General features: G+C 48.4%; 1 protein-coding gene across 4 annotated transcripts in view; it reads right to left on the bottom strand.

Annotated features, from left to right (window-relative positions):
• Nucleotides 1-17171, bottom strand: part of BICDL1 (BICD family like cargo adaptor 1) — an 80935-nt gene that overhangs the window by 6132 nt on the left and 57632 nt on the right. The window contains exons 5-8 of one of the 4 annotated variants that reach the window (XM_055550524.1): nucleotides 12993-13172; nucleotides 11864-12082; nucleotides 10735-10878; nucleotides 5344-5474 (exon numbers count right to left, since the gene is read on the bottom strand). In XM_055550524.1, the coding sequence (XP_055406499.1) occupies nucleotides 5344-5474; nucleotides 10735-10878; nucleotides 11864-12082; nucleotides 12993-13172 (674 nt within the window). Of the gene's footprint in view, nucleotides 1-5343; nucleotides 5475-10734; nucleotides 10879-10922; nucleotides 11434-11863; nucleotides 12083-12992; nucleotides 13173-17171 lie in introns of those variants that run through there. The other 3 variants (XM_055550525.1, XM_055550526.1, XM_055550527.1) reach the window with 3 other exon arrangements.

The raw sequence follows: 17171 nt of genomic DNA, 5'->3' as shown, positions 1-17171 counted from the left end.
CTGAACAATACATTAATCAGTTTTAAAAAGGAATATTTCAAAGGGTTAGGCGAATTCCTTGAAACCACTAGCAACTGAGCCCTCTGCCTGTGTAAGGCAGATGCCACCCCGGGATTTCTTTTCACTGAGGACCTTTCACCTGCAAGGAGATAGAACTGTTAACTTTTCTGAACACCTTAAGGTTTTTGCTGTCCAGTGAAGAGAGGGAAATTATTCTTCTTGGGGGCGACTCTCACCCTTATTGCATATTAGAATCATGGGGTAGGAGCTGCCCCAAACCCAGAGGTTTGGGGCCTGAAGAATTGTTCTGGAGAGGGCCCTGGGGTTGGGGGCGGGGAAAATTCTAAAATGCAGCCAAGATCAGAGACATGTATATAAAACTCTTCTGCTGCTATGTCGCGTCAGTCATGTCCGACTTTGTGCGACCCCATAGACGGCAGCCCACCAGGCTCCCCCGTCTCTGGGATCCTCGGCCCTACACAAATGTATGGTTGCCCCACACTTCCATGATTCCTTAGGTCTCGTCTGAATTCTGTATACCCAGAACTTCATTTGTGAGGGACAGAAGAAGAGCCCTCCTGGAGTGATCTAACACTCCAAAGGCAGGGCCAGGAAGGACAGGGCCTCACTCCAAAACCCTTCCTACTCAGGAGGGAAAACTCACTAATCTGTTCAGTCAGACCCCAGGAGGCTGACTCGGCCTCCGTCGAGGGCAGCAGGCAAGGGCATGCATTTCAAGGTTCCATGGAGACTTGTAATTTCCTGTCACCCAGGTGTTGGAGCTAGGTGCACTCGTTTTAATGGAGGGGACTGGACAACTTGTTTCTTCTGCTCTCCTACACCCTGGCACTTTCTCTGGCTGTATCCCACACCTCCTGTGCAGATGGCAGAGGGTGGTCAGAGCCTGATGGCTAGCTCTCTTGTTTCTCTAGCTGAGAGAAGCTGACAAACCAGACTCTACTTCTAACTTACTGGGCTTCTACAATTAGCACCCTAATTTTACCATTTTATTCCCTAATTGTTTGACACAATTTCACGCTTTGTTATTCGTAATAGTATGGTCTCACTCCAAAATACCACACCGCTATTCAACAACACAAGAGACGATGCTACACATGGATATCACCAGATGGTCAATACCGAAATCAGACTGATTACGTTCTGTGCAGTCAAAGATGGAGAAACTATACAGTCAGCAAAAACAAGACCAGGGGCTGACTGTGGCTCAGATCATGAACTCCTTATTGCAAAATTCAGACTTAAATTGAAAAAACAGGGAAAACCACTGGGCCATTAAGGTACGACCTAAATCAAGTCCCTTACAGTGGAAGTGACAAACAGGTTCCAGGGATTAGATCTGATAGAGGGCCTGAAGAACTATGGACAGAGGTTCATAACATTGTACAGGAGGTGGTGATCAAAACCATCCCCAAGAAGAAGAAATGCAAAAAGGCAAACTGGTTGTCTGAGGAGGCCTTGCAAATAGCTGAGAAAAGAGAAGCGAAAGGCAAAGGAGAAAAGGAAAGATAAACCCATCCAAATGCAGACTTCCAAAGCATAGCAAGGAGAGATAAAGAAAGCCTTCCTAAGTGAACAATACAAAGAAATAGAGGAAAATAATAGAGTGGGAAAGACTAGAGATCTCTTCAAGAAAATTAGAGACACCAAGGGAACATTTTATGCAAAGATGGGCACAATGGACAGAAATGGTATGGACCTAACACAAGCAGAAGATATTAAGAAGAGGTGGGAAGAATACAAAGAAGAACTATACAAAAAAGATCTTAATGACCCAGATAATCAGGACAGTGTAATCACTCACCTAGAGCCAGACATCTTGGAGTGCAAAGTCAAGTGGGCCTTAGGAAGCATCACTATGAACAAAGCTAGTGGAGGTGATGGAATTTCAGTTGAGCTATTTCAAATCCTAGATGATGATGCTGTGAAAGTGCTGTACTCAATATGCCAGCAAATTTGGAAAACGCAGCAGTGGCCACAGGACTGGAAAAGGTCAGTTTTCATTCCAATCCCCCAAAAAGGCAATGCCCAAGAATGTTCAAACTACCATACAATTGCGCTCATCTCACACACTAACAAAATAATGCTCAAAACTCTCCAAGCCAGGCTTCAACAGTGCATGAATCATGAACTTCCAGATGTTCAAGCTGGATTTAGAAAAGGCAGAGGAACCAGAGATAAAATTGCCAACATCCGTTGGATCACAGAGAAAGCAAGAGAGTTCCAGAAAAACATCTACTTCTGCTTCATTGACTACACTAAAGCCTTTGACTGTATGGATAGCAGCAACCTGTGGAAAATACTTCGAGAGATGGGAATACCAGGCCACCTTACCTGCCTCCTGTGAAACCTGTATGCAGGTCAAGAAGCAACAGTTAGAACCGGACATGGAACAATGGACTGGTTCCAAATTAGGAAAGGAGTACATCAAGGCTGTAAATTGTCACCCTGCTTATTTAACTTATATGCAGAGTACATCATGAGAAATGTCAGGCTGGATGAAGCACAAGCTGGAATCAAGATTGCTGGGAGAAATATCAATAAACTCAGATGCAGATGACACCATCCTTATGGCAGAAAGTGAAGAGGAACTAAAGAGCCTCTTGATGAAGGTGAAAGAGAAGAGTGAAAAAGCTGGCTTAAAACTCAACATTCAAAAACCAAAGATTATGGCATCCGGTCCCATCATTTCATGGCAAATAGTTGGGGAAACAATGGAAACAGTGACAGACTTAATTTTCTTGGGCTCCAAAATCACTGCAGATGGTGACTGAAGTCATGAAATTAAAAGATTCTTGCTCCTTGGAAGAAAAGCTATGACAAACCTAGACAGCGTATTAAAAAGCAGAGACATTCCTTTGCTGACAAAGGTCTATATAGTCAAAGCTATGGTTTTTCCATCTGGTCCCATCACTTCATGGGAAATAGATGGGGAAACAGTGGAAACAGTGTCAGACTTTATTTTTTTGGGCTCCAAAATCACTGTAGATGGTGATTGCCGCCATGAAATTAAAAGACGCTTACTCCTTGGAAGGAAAGTTATGACCAACCTAGATAGCATATTCAAAAGCAGAGACATTACTTTGCCAACAAAGTTCCGTCTAGTCAAGGCTATGGTTTTTCCAGTGGTCACGTATGGATGTGAGAGTCAGACCGTGAAGAAAGCTGAGTGCCGAAGAATTGATGCTTTTGAACTGTGGTGTTGGAGAAGACTCTTGAGAGTCCCTTGGACTGCAAGGAGATCCAACCAGTCCATGCTAAAGGAAATCACTCCTGAATATTCATTGGAAGGACTGATGCTGAAGCTGAAACGCCAATACTTTGGCCACCTCATGTGAAGAGTTGACTCATTGGAAAAGACCCTGATGCTGGGAAAGACTGAGGGCAGGAGAAGGGGATTACAGAGAATAAGATGGTTGGAAGGCATCACCGACTTAATAGACATGAGTTTGAGTAAACTCCGGGAGTTGGTGGTGAACAGGGAGGCCTGGTGTGCTGCAGTTCATGGGGTTGCAAAGAGTCGGACACGACTGAGCTGAACTACAACCATAAGGAATGGCAAAGATAGCGTAGGTTTGTGATTCTAACCGAGGATAATTCCAAAATGAACTGGAAATTGAAGGACAACTTGATAGGAGATTCTGACCAGACAGAAAAGGGGACCCAAATGTAAAACCAAAATGGAAATGATAGAAATTACTGAAGAGAGCAGAAGGGAGGGTACAATGGTATATGAAAATGAAAAGGGGAAGATGTGTGGAATTTTAAAGTCAGAAATTAAAATGTCACATTACTTCTTAAAAAAGTCGAATAGTATCTATTTACAAATTCTTTTAAATAAGCTCCTTTTAGCTTTCTGCCAAGTAGCCCTGAGGTAAGGGCAAAGGAGCCTGAGACTGAGGTGAAGGCCAGTGATCAGCACTGGCTGTGATCCTGGGGAAACACCCTCATCTGTAAAATTGGTATTAAAAAGCTCTACTTCTTGCTGTGGCTAGGATTAAAGGATGCTTTGTAAGCAGTAAAGTGATGCACAAATATTGTTATTAATGTGTTATAAAGCCTGCAAAGCAGATACAATTTTAGTACCCTTTATCTCCTTAGATTCAATAAACAGGACAGATTGAATGTGTGACAAAGATAATTTTCAGGAGGATGGGAAGTAAATATGGTCTTTGCCTTTGTACTGCGAAATGTTTTGAATGTACAAGAACGCATTTATGCATTTCTTCTCTGCCAGAGAAAGCCCAAAACATTATTTAAAAATGACCCAGTTTACTAGAAATTAACAAAGACAAAGAAAAATGTTCAGTGACACTCTGGGGATGCAGTCAAACTCAGAATGTAGGAAAACTATGAATTAAAAAGAGCCAGTTTCTTCAGTAAATGCAAATCAAAAAAAAAGACAGGGGGAAGAGTTACAACCTGTTGGGACATAACAACTAAACAGAGTATGCTGGACTTTGGCATCTGATTCTTATCAAGTATAAAAAGACATTTATGGGACAACTGGGGAAATATGAACACTGCATACTAGATGATATTAAGAAATTGAAGTTTTTTCATGTGTGATATTTCTGGTGTGTGTTTTACAATAAAGAGTCTTTCTCTGGTAGAGATTTCTGTGAAAATGTTTATGGATGAGATGATACGTCTCATGATCCACCTTAACATGGTCCAGAAGGGGAGGGGGAAGAAATGGACGGCTACAGGTGAAACTACACTGGCCACGCTGTTCATCAGCGTTGAAACTGAGAGGTAGGTAGGTCGGAATTCGTCTTATGTTTTCTACTTTTGTGTATGCTTGAAAATGTCTATGATGAATAGCAAAACAAAAACAACAAAAATTATGTGTGTGTGTGTATATATAAAATGAGATTGGCCCACTCCAGTATTCTTGCCTGGAGCATTCCATGGACAGAGCAGCCTGGTGGGCTCCAGTCTATGGGGTTGAAAAGAGTCGAACACGACTGAAGCAACTGAGCACGCATAACTAAACTGGAATGCTGAGATATAAGTGAAAACAAACAACAACAAAAAAACCCATGTAGAGAGCATCATCTCACTAATTTTTTAAAAAGTCCACAAAAACTGTACTGCATATACTCCTGCATACACATATGTAAAAAACCTGCAAAAAATGCATACCCGACTTTTAACAGTAGTGTCTGTGTGGGAAGAATGGGATGGGGAGTGAGAAATTTCGAGTAGCAGGGAAACTCTTTGAGTTTTATATTCTTCTGTATGATTTAACACCTAAGACTGAGCACATTCTCGTGTTATTTATTAATACCTGCAGTTAAAGTTAAACAAGTCGTGCCCACTCACTTGGCGATGGCCTCATCTCGGTCCCTGATGGCCTTCTGAAGCTGCTCCTTTGGTTCCTTGTCCTCAGATGTCACTCTGAGCCGGTCTCTCTCCTCCTTCAGGGCAGTCATCTCCACGCTCAGCTGTGTCACCTAGTGGGAGACGAAGGGGATGAACACGGCGCATCACTGCTGCTGGCCTGGGGTGTCTCCCTCCCGAGGGAGAAGAGAATAGGCCCAGGCGGGCTCAGGGCCTGTGCGGGGCAGGCTGGTGACTTCCCACTGCCCCCTGCTCCAGGAGGGAGGGGACCACACACGAGGCTGGAGCTCGGTGGACGGGGGCGCTCACTCCTATGCTGCAGCCGGGGCCTGGTGCCCCTGTGCACACCACGGCACCTCCTTCACCTGCAGGCACTCTCCGGGAGCTGCTGAGTGAAGGCCGAGTGCGCACCAGGGCCCGGGAACACATTTAGGGGGATAGGGACTCGAGTTTTTTTGTTTCATCTTCCACTCGACATGGAACACTGCCCTGTGCCCCACACGGACCCTGGCTGGCCCCAGAGCCTGGGACCTGGTTCCCGTCTCTTGACAGCACTAGCCGCAGCCTAGCTTTCCCATCCTCTTCCTTCAGCTCCCCAGGTCAAAGCCACAGGGAATTTAGGCAGAAAAACAACATTGTCACCTTTCACTTCAAGCCTCTTACCTTCTCTATGGTCCATGCCTCTGTGAATGGCATCAGAGTCCACTCACAGGGAGTCAACCTTCGGTGGTGAGGCGCCCCTCCCGGTGGCTCCCTCGGTGACCAGAGTTTACCCCCCCCCTCCCCCGTACACAGCGACCTCTCGCACACCTTGGGTTCTGCCATGGCGAGAAGCATGTCCTATCCATCTGTGTGTCTCAGAGCCTGACCAGAAACAATGCTTAATCCCCAAGTGCCTGTGCAGTGGACAGCTGTCATTTTGGGGCTTGTCAAGCACCCAGAATTCCTTCCCATCTGGGGCATTCCTAGTTGCATGAGCCTCGGCAGGAGGCAGAGCATGCCCACCCACTAAGGAAGCCAAAGGAAGAGACCTCCTTTCCTAGGTACCTGGGCCCCTACCTGGAGCTACAGCTCTTAGGGGTACAGCAAACCCACTGGCCAGTGGGAGATTACTGCACAGACAGCAAATGGTTTTGTCACCCCACTTCCCATGGCTCCTTCCTGTTTTGGAGCTCAGTTCTCCAGGCTGCCTATTGATTCTGTGATGCTTCAGATTTAATTCCAGTATATTATTTTTCTGCTCAAGTTAAGCAGAGTGAGTTTCAGTTGTCTGCAACCAGAAACCCTGGCTGGTAGAGCTTTCAATAAATATTTGTTGAATATTTGTCGATAGAATCAGACTGGAGTCAGGACGCCTAACCCTGCCCTCTTATTAACTATTACACATGCCTTTGACATTTTTCCAAGGAAGGATCCATCCATGCAGATCTGTCTCTCCCACAAGGGGAAAGACATCACCTTTCTGCTCTTTGAGGCCTAGATCTGATCACCTTGACAGTGAAGCTGAGCAAACGCCCCAGGACTAAGGCTGAAGATCAAGCTTCTCTTGAGATACCTTGGGCTCTATAAGCTGAGACAATAGAGGTGCCAGCTCCTGGGGTAGCAGCCACTCAAGAGTAAATCAGAGGACACACACCAGTCAAGAGGGATATGGGACAACTTGTCACTATGTGCAGTGGACTCTGCACTCTCAGGTGTGCGGGAGGGAATGTCAGGGCCTGGTGCTCTGTGCGTCCATGAAGGGGACAGCTCTGGTGATGAGCCTCAGGGTGCTAGGCATCCGCAGAGGCCAGGGCATGCAGGTGCAGTGAGCTCTGAGGCAGAAAGGCATCAGGTGAGAAGCCCAGCCTCACCCTATTCTTAGCAGGTTCTGCAGCCAGGTAAGCCAGAACTCAAGACCCAGAAAGCACCTGGCAGAGACAGCCAGCCCTCCTCAGACCAAATGAGCCCTGACATGGCCTCGAGCCAGCCAGGTGTTCTGCCAGCTGAGTCGGCAACAGATAAAACTACATGCCAGGCAGGAAATGCCAATGTGTCACAGTCTCCAGATAAAACTCCACAAGAACTTTTTGCTGTGGCCTGGAAAACCTGACCAAGGTAGAGACTGCCAGCTTAGGACTGACAAAGGATTTACCCTGAGTTGCACATGAATTTGATAAAAAGCAGGAATAAAAGGAACTATTCCCTGCCATCAAGTTGTCGTGAGGATCAAATGAAATAAATAACTTCAAGGGCCCAGCTCAGAGTATAAGCACCACCCCTTCTCTCCCCTGCATGGAGGACCTTCCAGTTAACAGCTGGTTTATCTGCTGACTTAGGTTACAGCTACCCCTAAATCCACTCTTCCCCATTAAGGTGGGTGTCCTTGAAATTGAACAGCATCAAAGGAAACTTGAGGTCATACATCCAGGGCTGACAATCATTTGAGTGCCTGCTCTAAGTAAGGCACTGCATGCACTAGACACTTCAAGAGAAGACAGAGAGGTGTGGCCGACCTGGAGCCTATCCATGCAGGCGGCCCTCTAAGGCTGGACGGGGAAGGTGAGAAGGGAGTGAGGGTAACCATGACAAAGCAGGGCCGGGGACTCCCTGAGCAAGGTAGGCAGGAGAGTTTCGAGGAGGAAGTGAAACCTAATCAGGAACTTGTAGGATGAGGAGGGCTGTGTGTGCAGGGGAGTCTTCCAGGGAGAGAGAAAGACTGGGAGAAAAGACCCAGCTGTGGGAACGCAAGGGCAGCCCGTGCCACGCCCACCTGGAACCTACGTTCAATTCTGCTAAAGCAGAGGCGGTGAAAGAGAAACAGGAGCAGAGGCTGGACGGTGGGACACAGCCAGACCGTGGGGCCATGAGGGTTTGAGAATATTGCAAGGGGTGTCCCACCTTCAAGTCGTGATTCAGAAGATCACTCCAGACCATCTGAAGGGTGCGTGGCTGGGGAAGTGATGACCAAAGGCCAGGTGTGAAAGAATGAAGCCCTGAGAGGACAGTGGCTGGGAGGCTGGAGGAGACAGAATGTGCTGACATTTCAGAGGAGGGGCACCCACACCTCATCAGTGAGAGCCTCAGCTGCTCCCGACTCACGTTCCCCTGAGTGTTCGCGTCCCTGGAGTAACTGGCATGTGCTTCAGTCAAGCATAAAGGGGTGGGTGGGACTGTTTCTCTTACTCTGCCTCCCAGGACCTGGTGTCCTGGCCTGGGAGAACTACTTGTCATGCTGCCCGGCAGGTCCTCCTGCCTCCGGGCTGCAGCTCCAGACCCCATGGCCAGCCCTCCCTGGGGAGCTGCAGGGATGGGGCAGAGGGCGCCGGGCACAGCCAGCACGAGGGCAGGAGCAAGTCTGCAGGTCTGGCTTTGGGGCTTTGCCGCAAACAGGTGATGATTAATTAAACCTGGGCTCTCTTTTAGTTTAGAATTTGGGTAGGCTTCTGAGGGGTGAGGAAGTGTGGGCACTTCACGGTCAAGGTCCCACACACCTTTGACCTCTGGCCTCGTTTCCAGGAGAGAACACTCAGGCAGGAACACTCAGTGGGAGTGGAGGTGGGACCATCCGTTGGTGAGGCTGGACCTCAGCCCCATGTCACCTGTCTGAGCCGGGCTCCCCAAAGGGTACGAAGCTGGTCTGACTCCCCTCATCTTACATCCACCTGAGCCTCTCAGGGTCTCAGGGCACAGGCACGTACTGAGCTAACTGCAGGAGGCACCCCTGCCTGCCCTGATGGCTGCCATTTCCACGGCCCTGGCAACTCCCCCTGCGTCACTCACTGCCCCAGGAGTCGGAGTCCCTCCCAAGGGACGCTCCTGGATGACGCAACTTGGCTGAGAGGTCTGTGGCTTTGACTGAGCCTGTGGGTACTAATGAGCCCTGGCAGAGGCCCAACTCTGTACCTTATGTGGGACTGAATGTAACCATCTGCTTGATAGGTTTTTTTTTTTAAAGGGAATCCATAGGAATTGACCTAAATCAGTTGTCAGTTGAACTTTTAAGGAAAATTCTCTGGTAGAGATGGCTTCCTAAATATTAATTGTTCCATAGTAGACTCTCAGCAACCTCTACCTTATGTTTCTGGGTCAAATAATGCCCTCTCGGGCTTCTAGAAGCAACAAAGCAGCTTTTATTAATCCAAATAACTTTAAGGCCCACTTTCTTTTGCATTTTATTCTACCCGTTTGGAAGGTATGATCCGTCCTGCCGCCAACCCTTCTGGCCAAACGACCACCAGAGGGTCTTAGGTTTTAGGCACAAGAGTATTTCTGGCAGTCCAAACCTACTCCCCAGGGCTTGGTCAGGAACAAGATACAGCTTTCAGTAGCATCCTTCTGCCCTTCTTATCTGGTCACTCACAAAAAGAAGAGAGCAGTGATGACTTGTCTCCCAGTATCTTCCAAGAGAATAATACCAGGAAGTCTAATGGGTACAACCCGAAGGCAGAAGTTTATTTCTGTAAGTTCCATTACATTTAAGAAATACTGAATGAAGTGAAAGCCCGGCTTAAATTCCATCTTTCAGCAACCTCTTCCTGTAGCAGGAAGGGAGGACTAGCTTTGGACAAGAAAAGAAGGGGGCAGGGTTTAAAGGGGTACTTGTCTGGTGTGCCCCACAAATGGGAAAGAACCTCCATACAGGACTCCAGTCTAAAGGAAGAACTTTTATTTATCTCCTAGGTAGATTTTAGAAGCTCCTTTTTGGGTGGGGCCGCTCCTAAGCCCTTTAAAACTTTTCAGATGAGAATACAGATGTCCTTCTCCAGTGTTCTCGAGAGATGAGATCACGATCAAACAGGAAGGGAACAGCAAGAGCAGCAGTAAGTGCCTCAAAAGCTGAAATGCGGCTGGCAGAGGTGACAGCACTCACAAGACAGCTCAGGCCCAAGGGGTCAGCTGTCCCCTGGTTTGCAAGCTTCCTGCACAGAAGCTGCTGGACACACTTCTAAATGTGTCTTGGGAGCTGTGGCACTCTCACTATCAGAGTCCACATGGTTATTCAGGCTCTGTAGAGGGCTGGGAGTCCTGAAGGAAACGGAGAGCTATGCTTAGTTGTGGCGGGATCTTTTTAGTTGTGGCATAAGGGATCTAGTTTCCTGACCAGGGAGCAAACCCAGGCCCCTTGCATTGGCGCATAGAGTCTTAGCAACTGGACCACCAGGGAAGTCCCTTGGCTATTCTCATTCCTAACGATTTCACTGTGGTCTAAACCTGAGGACTGACTTCTTTTGAAGACACCCAGCTCATCTCAGCTTCAGGTCACCACCCCTGAGGGTCCGACCATCAGAGGAGAGCCCTTCTCAGAGAGACATGGAGAGGGGGACTCACAGGGGTCCCAGGGAGCAGGAGCCCCTGAACATCCTGCACTGGGCTGAGGACGGGGGTGCTCACCTGACTGTGCAGCCGCTGCAGCTCTTCCAGGCTTTGCCTCAGTTTACCCCTCTCTCCCTCCATGAGTTCCCTCAGGGCTCTTGAATCCTCACTGGTCTGCCTTATCTGTTCTTCTAAGGAGTCATCGTCAATTCTCCGGGAGCTCTGACAGCAGAGTCAGCCAGCCAAGCAGAGAGGTGGTGAGAGTGGAGGGGAGTGGGGAGATGGTTAATGGGAGAGATGAAGAGGGGAGGGGAGCAGGGAGACGGTTCAGTTTGGGGAAGAGCAAGGTGGGGGGATGGGAGAAAAAAAGAGAAGCAGAAGGAAGAAACAGAAGGTTAGAGAAGAGAGGCTGTCTTGCTCAGTTTCGATGTGCAGACAATAACTAGAAGTTTATTTTGTTTCAGGCTTTGGAGAAGGGAAACTGCACGCGCCAAGAGCACATCCCTCCGCCAGCTCGCTCTCCCATGCTGGCCCGGCCTCCGCACTACAGTGCGTCCCACGAACCACCTTGGCAGGACAGCCACCTTTTCATCTAGCTTCACCTAATACAGGGAGAGAGACGCAACCATCCTTCAGGAGGAGGAACCTGATGAGAAACAACAGCCCTCGAGCTGTGGGTGTAAATGGAGGGGGAGTCCGGCAGGAATCTGACGCGAAGCTGGAAGAAAGGCCTGTCTGCCCATGGGAACGTTCCTCTTCTGCACCAGAGGAGCCATTCTGGAATTTTAAAAGGCCCAGCTGTTGATCGTCTCAACTTTCTGTGCTCACGCGTAGCCTTTGAGCAGAAGCTTCAGATCTTTTAAGTTTGCCTATTCATGATTACCTCCACCACCAGGACCAGTGGGCAACAGAAGAGCAACTTGCAGTTTTTACCAGGATCCAAATTTCTACATTCACAGCCTCCCAGGAAAGTGCTCACACTCGAGGCCCCAAGGCCTCATCCTCACCCTGAGCCTGCAGGGAGGGACTCTGGGGGCTGATCAGACCCTGTGCCTGCTCCCCTGTGGGAAGCGCACTCCGACAAGGGCTCAGAAGGCATTCTTGCAGACTTTATTAGGTTCCGGGTTCCAGGGCTAACCTCACCCTCTGGACTTGGTTTCAGCCTCCAGGCCCTGCGGAGCCCAGAGCACTCAGTGTGGCCTCTTACCGTGGGCTCCATGCCGTCCACGATGCTCTGGATCAGTCTCTTGAGCTCGTTCAGGGCAGTGCGCAAGCTGCCGGCTGGCACGTCCTTGGCCGACGACGTCTCTGAAGACTCATCCATTGAGGAGTCCGTGGAGACGGCCGAGTCAGCGCTGTCGCTTCCGCGCAGGTGCGAGCAGAGATAACGGACCTGGCAGTAGGCCTCCCAGAGCTGCAGTCTCAGCTGCGGCAAAGAGTTACCCCAGTTAGGGCTCCAGAGCGGAGAAGGTGATGGCACCCCTCTCCAGTCCTCTTGCCTGGAGAATCCCAGGGATGGGGGGAGCCTGGTGGGCTGCAGTCCATGGGGTCGCTAAGAGTCAGACACAACTGAGTGACTTCACTTTCACTTTTTGCTTTCATGCATTGGAGAAGGCGATGGCACCCCACTCCAGTGTTCTTGCCTGGAGAATCCCAGGGACGGGGAGCCTGGTGGGCTGCCGTCTATAGGGTTGCACAGAGTCGGACACGACTGAAGCGACTTAGCAGCAGCAGCAGCAGGGGGCTCCAGGGAGATGGCCAGTGCCGTCTGTCTCTAGCACACGAGTCCAAGAGTCTAGTTCCAGGAAAGGTATTTTTTTTTAATTACTTGTCCCAAGAAACATATACTTATTCTGGGCCCCGTACAACTGTGTGTGCTTAGTTGCTCAGTCGTGTCCGGCTCTTTGCGACCTTATGGATTGTAGCCGGCCAGGCCCCTCTGTCCAAGGGATTCTCCAGGCTAGAACACTGGACTGGGTTGCTATTTCCTTCTCCCGCACAACTGCACAGACTCCCAGTTCTTATATCCTCTGCCCTCAGGTCTCTCCCAGTTGCACATAAAGTACTTCTTGATATAGTCAGTTACTTTTGGAGGAAGTCCCCATATAATTAGGGGAATGAGTGGTCATAAGTAATATGAAAAGAAGCCGATTAGGTGGATCACAAATGTTCCAGAACCCTGTCAATACCAGAGTTCTGAGGCTGATTAGTCAACAAGCATTTCCTAAGAGGCCGCCTCAGGACATCTCCAGCCAGCAGGCTGAGGGGCTTGCACATGTGCAGACCACGGCACCCCAGGCGTGGGGTGAGCAGGAGGACCTGGGGCACGCCAGCACCTGCTCTCTCTCCTGCTCCAGCTCCTCGGCCTCCATGCTCTGCTCTATCTCGGACAGCAGGGACGCGCTGGTGGCGGCAGAGCTCTGCAGGCTCCTCTCCTCGGTCAGCTCCTCCACCTTCACCTGCAGCTGCCGGTAGGAGAGCCGCACCTCCTGCAGCTCCAGCTGGCTCTGGTGCAGCTTTCGGGGAGACAGCAAAGGGGGGTGAGGGGGCCAAGCCCCAGCTGATAAACCCACCCCAAACCTGACCACGCTTCCAGAACCCGTCACCAATTTACAGGAAAACACGGAGCAGGGAGGAGCAAGCTAGATGGCACTCAGGGTATGCTGTTGGTAAAATCCAGATGTGGGAAACTACAGGACAAACAGTACAGCTTCTTCAGTAGATAAATTTCAAAAAGAAAAAGACAAAAGGGGAGCCTACAGATTAAAAGAGACTTAAAAGACATATGACCCGACTGCCACATGCAGGTACATTTTAATTTGTATCTTGCCTCAAAAGAAAAATATGAAAAACAATTATGATATTATTAAGATAACTGAAAACTTGAACGCTGACTAGATAGCTGACAATATTAAAGAAATATGGCTAAATTTTCTAGGTGTACTAGTCCTGTGTTTATGTTTTTTAAAGTTCTTATCTGTAAAGTATTCTTTACTTACAGATGAAATTACAAAAATTCTGGGATTTACTTCAAAATAATATGAGAGGGGAGCAAGTGGATGTCATGAAGATAGGGTGGGGCTGGCCAGGGATGGATGGTGTGTAGATCTGGACAGCGGGGTACATGGGGTGTCATTGTACTATTCTGAGTTTGTCTGAAATTCTCCAGAATAAAAAGTTACACATACAAACCTACAGGCAGACAAAATAAGGCACCATTAGACTCTCACCAGAATGGCTAAGAAAAATAATAGTAACAGAATAATAATATCAGGTTTTGATGACAATGTAAAATAACCAGGATTCTCACTGCTGGTGGGAATGGAAGATGACGTGCACCCCTAGAAAACTGTTCGGCAAGTTTCTAGTGAGTGAAATACACACGTGTCCTTTGATGCGGGTGTTCCACTCTTAGGTGCAGACCCAGTAATAAATGACTGAAATGTACATGAAAGATAACCAGGGCATTCACAGCAGCGTTATCCACAAAAGCCACTCACAGGAACAATCTGAATACCAATAAAAACAGAATGGGTATGCTCACATCCTGCAATACTGTACAGCAGGCCACAAGAACACGAAGAGCACACCGGGGGTGAACTTTTCAGACACTGATGTTCAGCAAAAGCCAGACACAAAACAATTTATAATGTACGATTCTCTTTATAAAAGGTTCCAAACTTGAGATAAAAGAGATAAAAGCTAGAAGAGAGGTTTGCTTTTGAGGAAGAAACAGTGTGCTGAGTGGGATGGTGCAGGAGGACGATCTGTGGGTGCTGACCATGGGTTGTCGTGACCTGGACGGTGGCTACACAGGTACCGGTAACAGCTTCAGTGGGCTACACACCCAAGGTCTGTATGCTTCACTATATGCATGTTGTACTTTGCTGAAAACGTGAAGGGGAAAAGGGTTGTTTGGAAAGGAGCTAGAGGTGGAATCTGAAGTAACATCTGGGCAGTAATACCAAGAGTTCCCAAACTCACGAGAGAGGCAGTCTCACCTTACTCACTGATTACAGGTAAAGCCCTTAGCGGGGGACAGATTTTAGGAGCACGCGTGTGATAGATTTCCACAGCACATGCGGCTCAGAGGAGGAGAGCGACACCAGTGTAGAGAGGGGACTGCAACGCAGGCATCACGACTCATGGGCCAGGGCTCCTTCCCTGTCTTTTGCTGCCACTGCCTCACCCCTCTCTGCATTCTCTGTGGCCCCTTCCCTGTGGAGTCCAAACAGGGCATTTGCCACCTGATGAGGTTATTACTGTTGAATGTAAAGGGAGACTCCACCATGGCTGCTAAACGCCACACTCTTACTGGTACACTCCATCCCTGCACTTACTTTCACCACAACAGCCCCGAACTGCAGATTCAGTCTGTTGGCTAACTGCTGTGCACTGTCCGCACACTACGTACAGGAGCAGTGTTTCCTACCCCTGTACTTGAGGACTGCTCACCCCCCCGTCCCCCGACTGAAAATATACTTTGGGAGGTGGGGGTGGGGAGAAGAACTTCCTGGGATTTAAATTTAGTTAATCCTTTAATAAGATAGCATCTTCGGTCACCCCTGTTCATTAAAAAGAGGGAACGCCATACTCTCTTTTCCAGACTGTCACTGACATAGGTCTGTGGCTCCTGCAGAGATACAGAGCCCCAGGGGCAGCAGGCAGCAACTCGAAGCTCTGTGGTTCTCATGAATGGAGCAAGCTGCCTTGCAGAGCCTTCAGCTATCCCTCTGGGTGCCCTGGGAGCCTCTCCTCTGCTGGTCAGTATCAGAGAACATTTGGCTAATGGCACCAGTGGTCTGAGTGTGCCTTAACTAGGAAGGATTTGAGCCTGGCTGCTCACAGAATGACAAAGGACTTGGCAAGCCTGCCCTGCATGGTTCCAGTGGGTCAGCAATACCTGCTGGTCCAGTGGGAACTCCTCCAGCTCTGGTTTTGAGGAAACTCAGAAAGAAGAAATTAGGTTGATTTTTTTTTTTTAAGATATGCCTAGGAAGCCTTTGGCACAATTACAAACGGCATATTAAATTGACAAAATGCTTTGCAATTATTTTCTAGACAACTTCCATATACATCTCAGCAGGGGAAGTTCAGCACTGACAAGTACGAGTTCTCAGGCACTGGACATTAGTTCAATTACTCACGCACACTCAGAGGCGCTTAATTACTTGTAACAGCAAGAGAGCAAACACCAGGACAGGTCTGCCCTCTCTGGTCAATAACTGATCCATAAACAAATGCAGAAAAACTAAACCAACGAAGAGTCTATTAAATACAAGAACCTTTTAACATAAGAAATATCACCCTTTATAGAACAAAGATGAAACTAAATGTAATTTATATGTCTGACCGAGGAAGACACCAAATGCTTTGTGTTTGAAGAGTTTGCGAAGTTCGAGCTTACAACACTCATGCCCTTAAAGTGGGCACAGGTTGGGGCACTCTCTCCGTCTTACGCTGAGGGAACTGAGATGGCTGATATTAAGTGATGTGCCTAACGGCACATACCCAGAGTCAGCGAGGTCTAGACTCCAGGTCGTTTGCTTCCTGGGTCCCCACAGGGAGCAGGGCCTGCCTTCTCTGCTGAGGAAAGCCACCCACTCCCTGGGACGAGGCCCCTGCACACATCTGTAAGACGCTCACTGGGTATGAAGCAGAGCAGTTAAGTGGCCTTCTTGAGGACAAATCCTTTACTGGGTATTAAGAGTTTAGCAAAATGCCTGCTTTTTCAATTTTCTGGGCCCTCAATAGTCATTTTTATCCCTCTCAGACTGAAAAAAAAAAAATATCAGAGCTGGATTTGATCAGTGTTTTAAAAATCTGCTTCTGACAGTAGAACCCCAATTACAGAGTGAGCCAGATCAAAGGGGGATACTCTGCTTGTGGCAGCCTGTTGCCCTGCCCGCTCAGCCATTCTCTCACCCTGTGTCTGAGGAAAAGGATTAAAACCAGGGGGATTAGAAACATTCCAAGGCCACTAGCTCTACAGTCTACAAGTCTGATTCAGGACCATTCACCTACTCCCTGAGCGAGCTGAAATTTCTATTTCTGTACAGGCCATTTCAGCAACAGAACTAATTAGCAACACCTTAAAGAGTTTTATATGACTAGAGGAGGAAAAAAAATTACAAATAGTTGGGAAAGAAGAGATTTCAGTCCATAAATGCAGCTTTTCCCAATGCCGAGGTCCCAAGCTGGGACCTCCCTGACCTGATGCAGGCGTTGCACTCCCATTCTTGAAGAAGCCCAATCAGGAGGCAGCGCATGTGCAGGGGGCGAGGATGTGAACGAGGTGCGACTGGGGACTCTGGCTGCCGGAGAACATACAGCCCACGTGCCAGCCAAATACTACACGGTCCACACTGGTCCTGGCTCTTCCTCACCCCCAGGTCTCCCATTCTTGATCTGAAATAAGGACTTCTCATTTGTGAATTCATGTTGAACAGAAGTTTTTTTTTGTTTGTTTTTGTTTTTTTCAGGCAGGGCCATTTCCCCATTTTTCTTTTTCCTTC

The sequence above is a fragment of the Bubalus kerabau genome, chromosome 16 (assembly GCF_029407905.1).
Source record: "Bubalus kerabau isolate K-KA32 ecotype Philippines breed swamp buffalo chromosome 16, PCC_UOA_SB_1v2, whole genome shotgun sequence".
NCBI classification, from domain to species: Eukaryota; Metazoa; Chordata; class Mammalia; order Artiodactyla; family Bovidae; genus Bubalus; species Bubalus kerabau.
The sequence above is the reverse complement of the archived record's forward strand: the minus strand, read 5'-3'. Positions and strand labels throughout refer to the sequence as shown.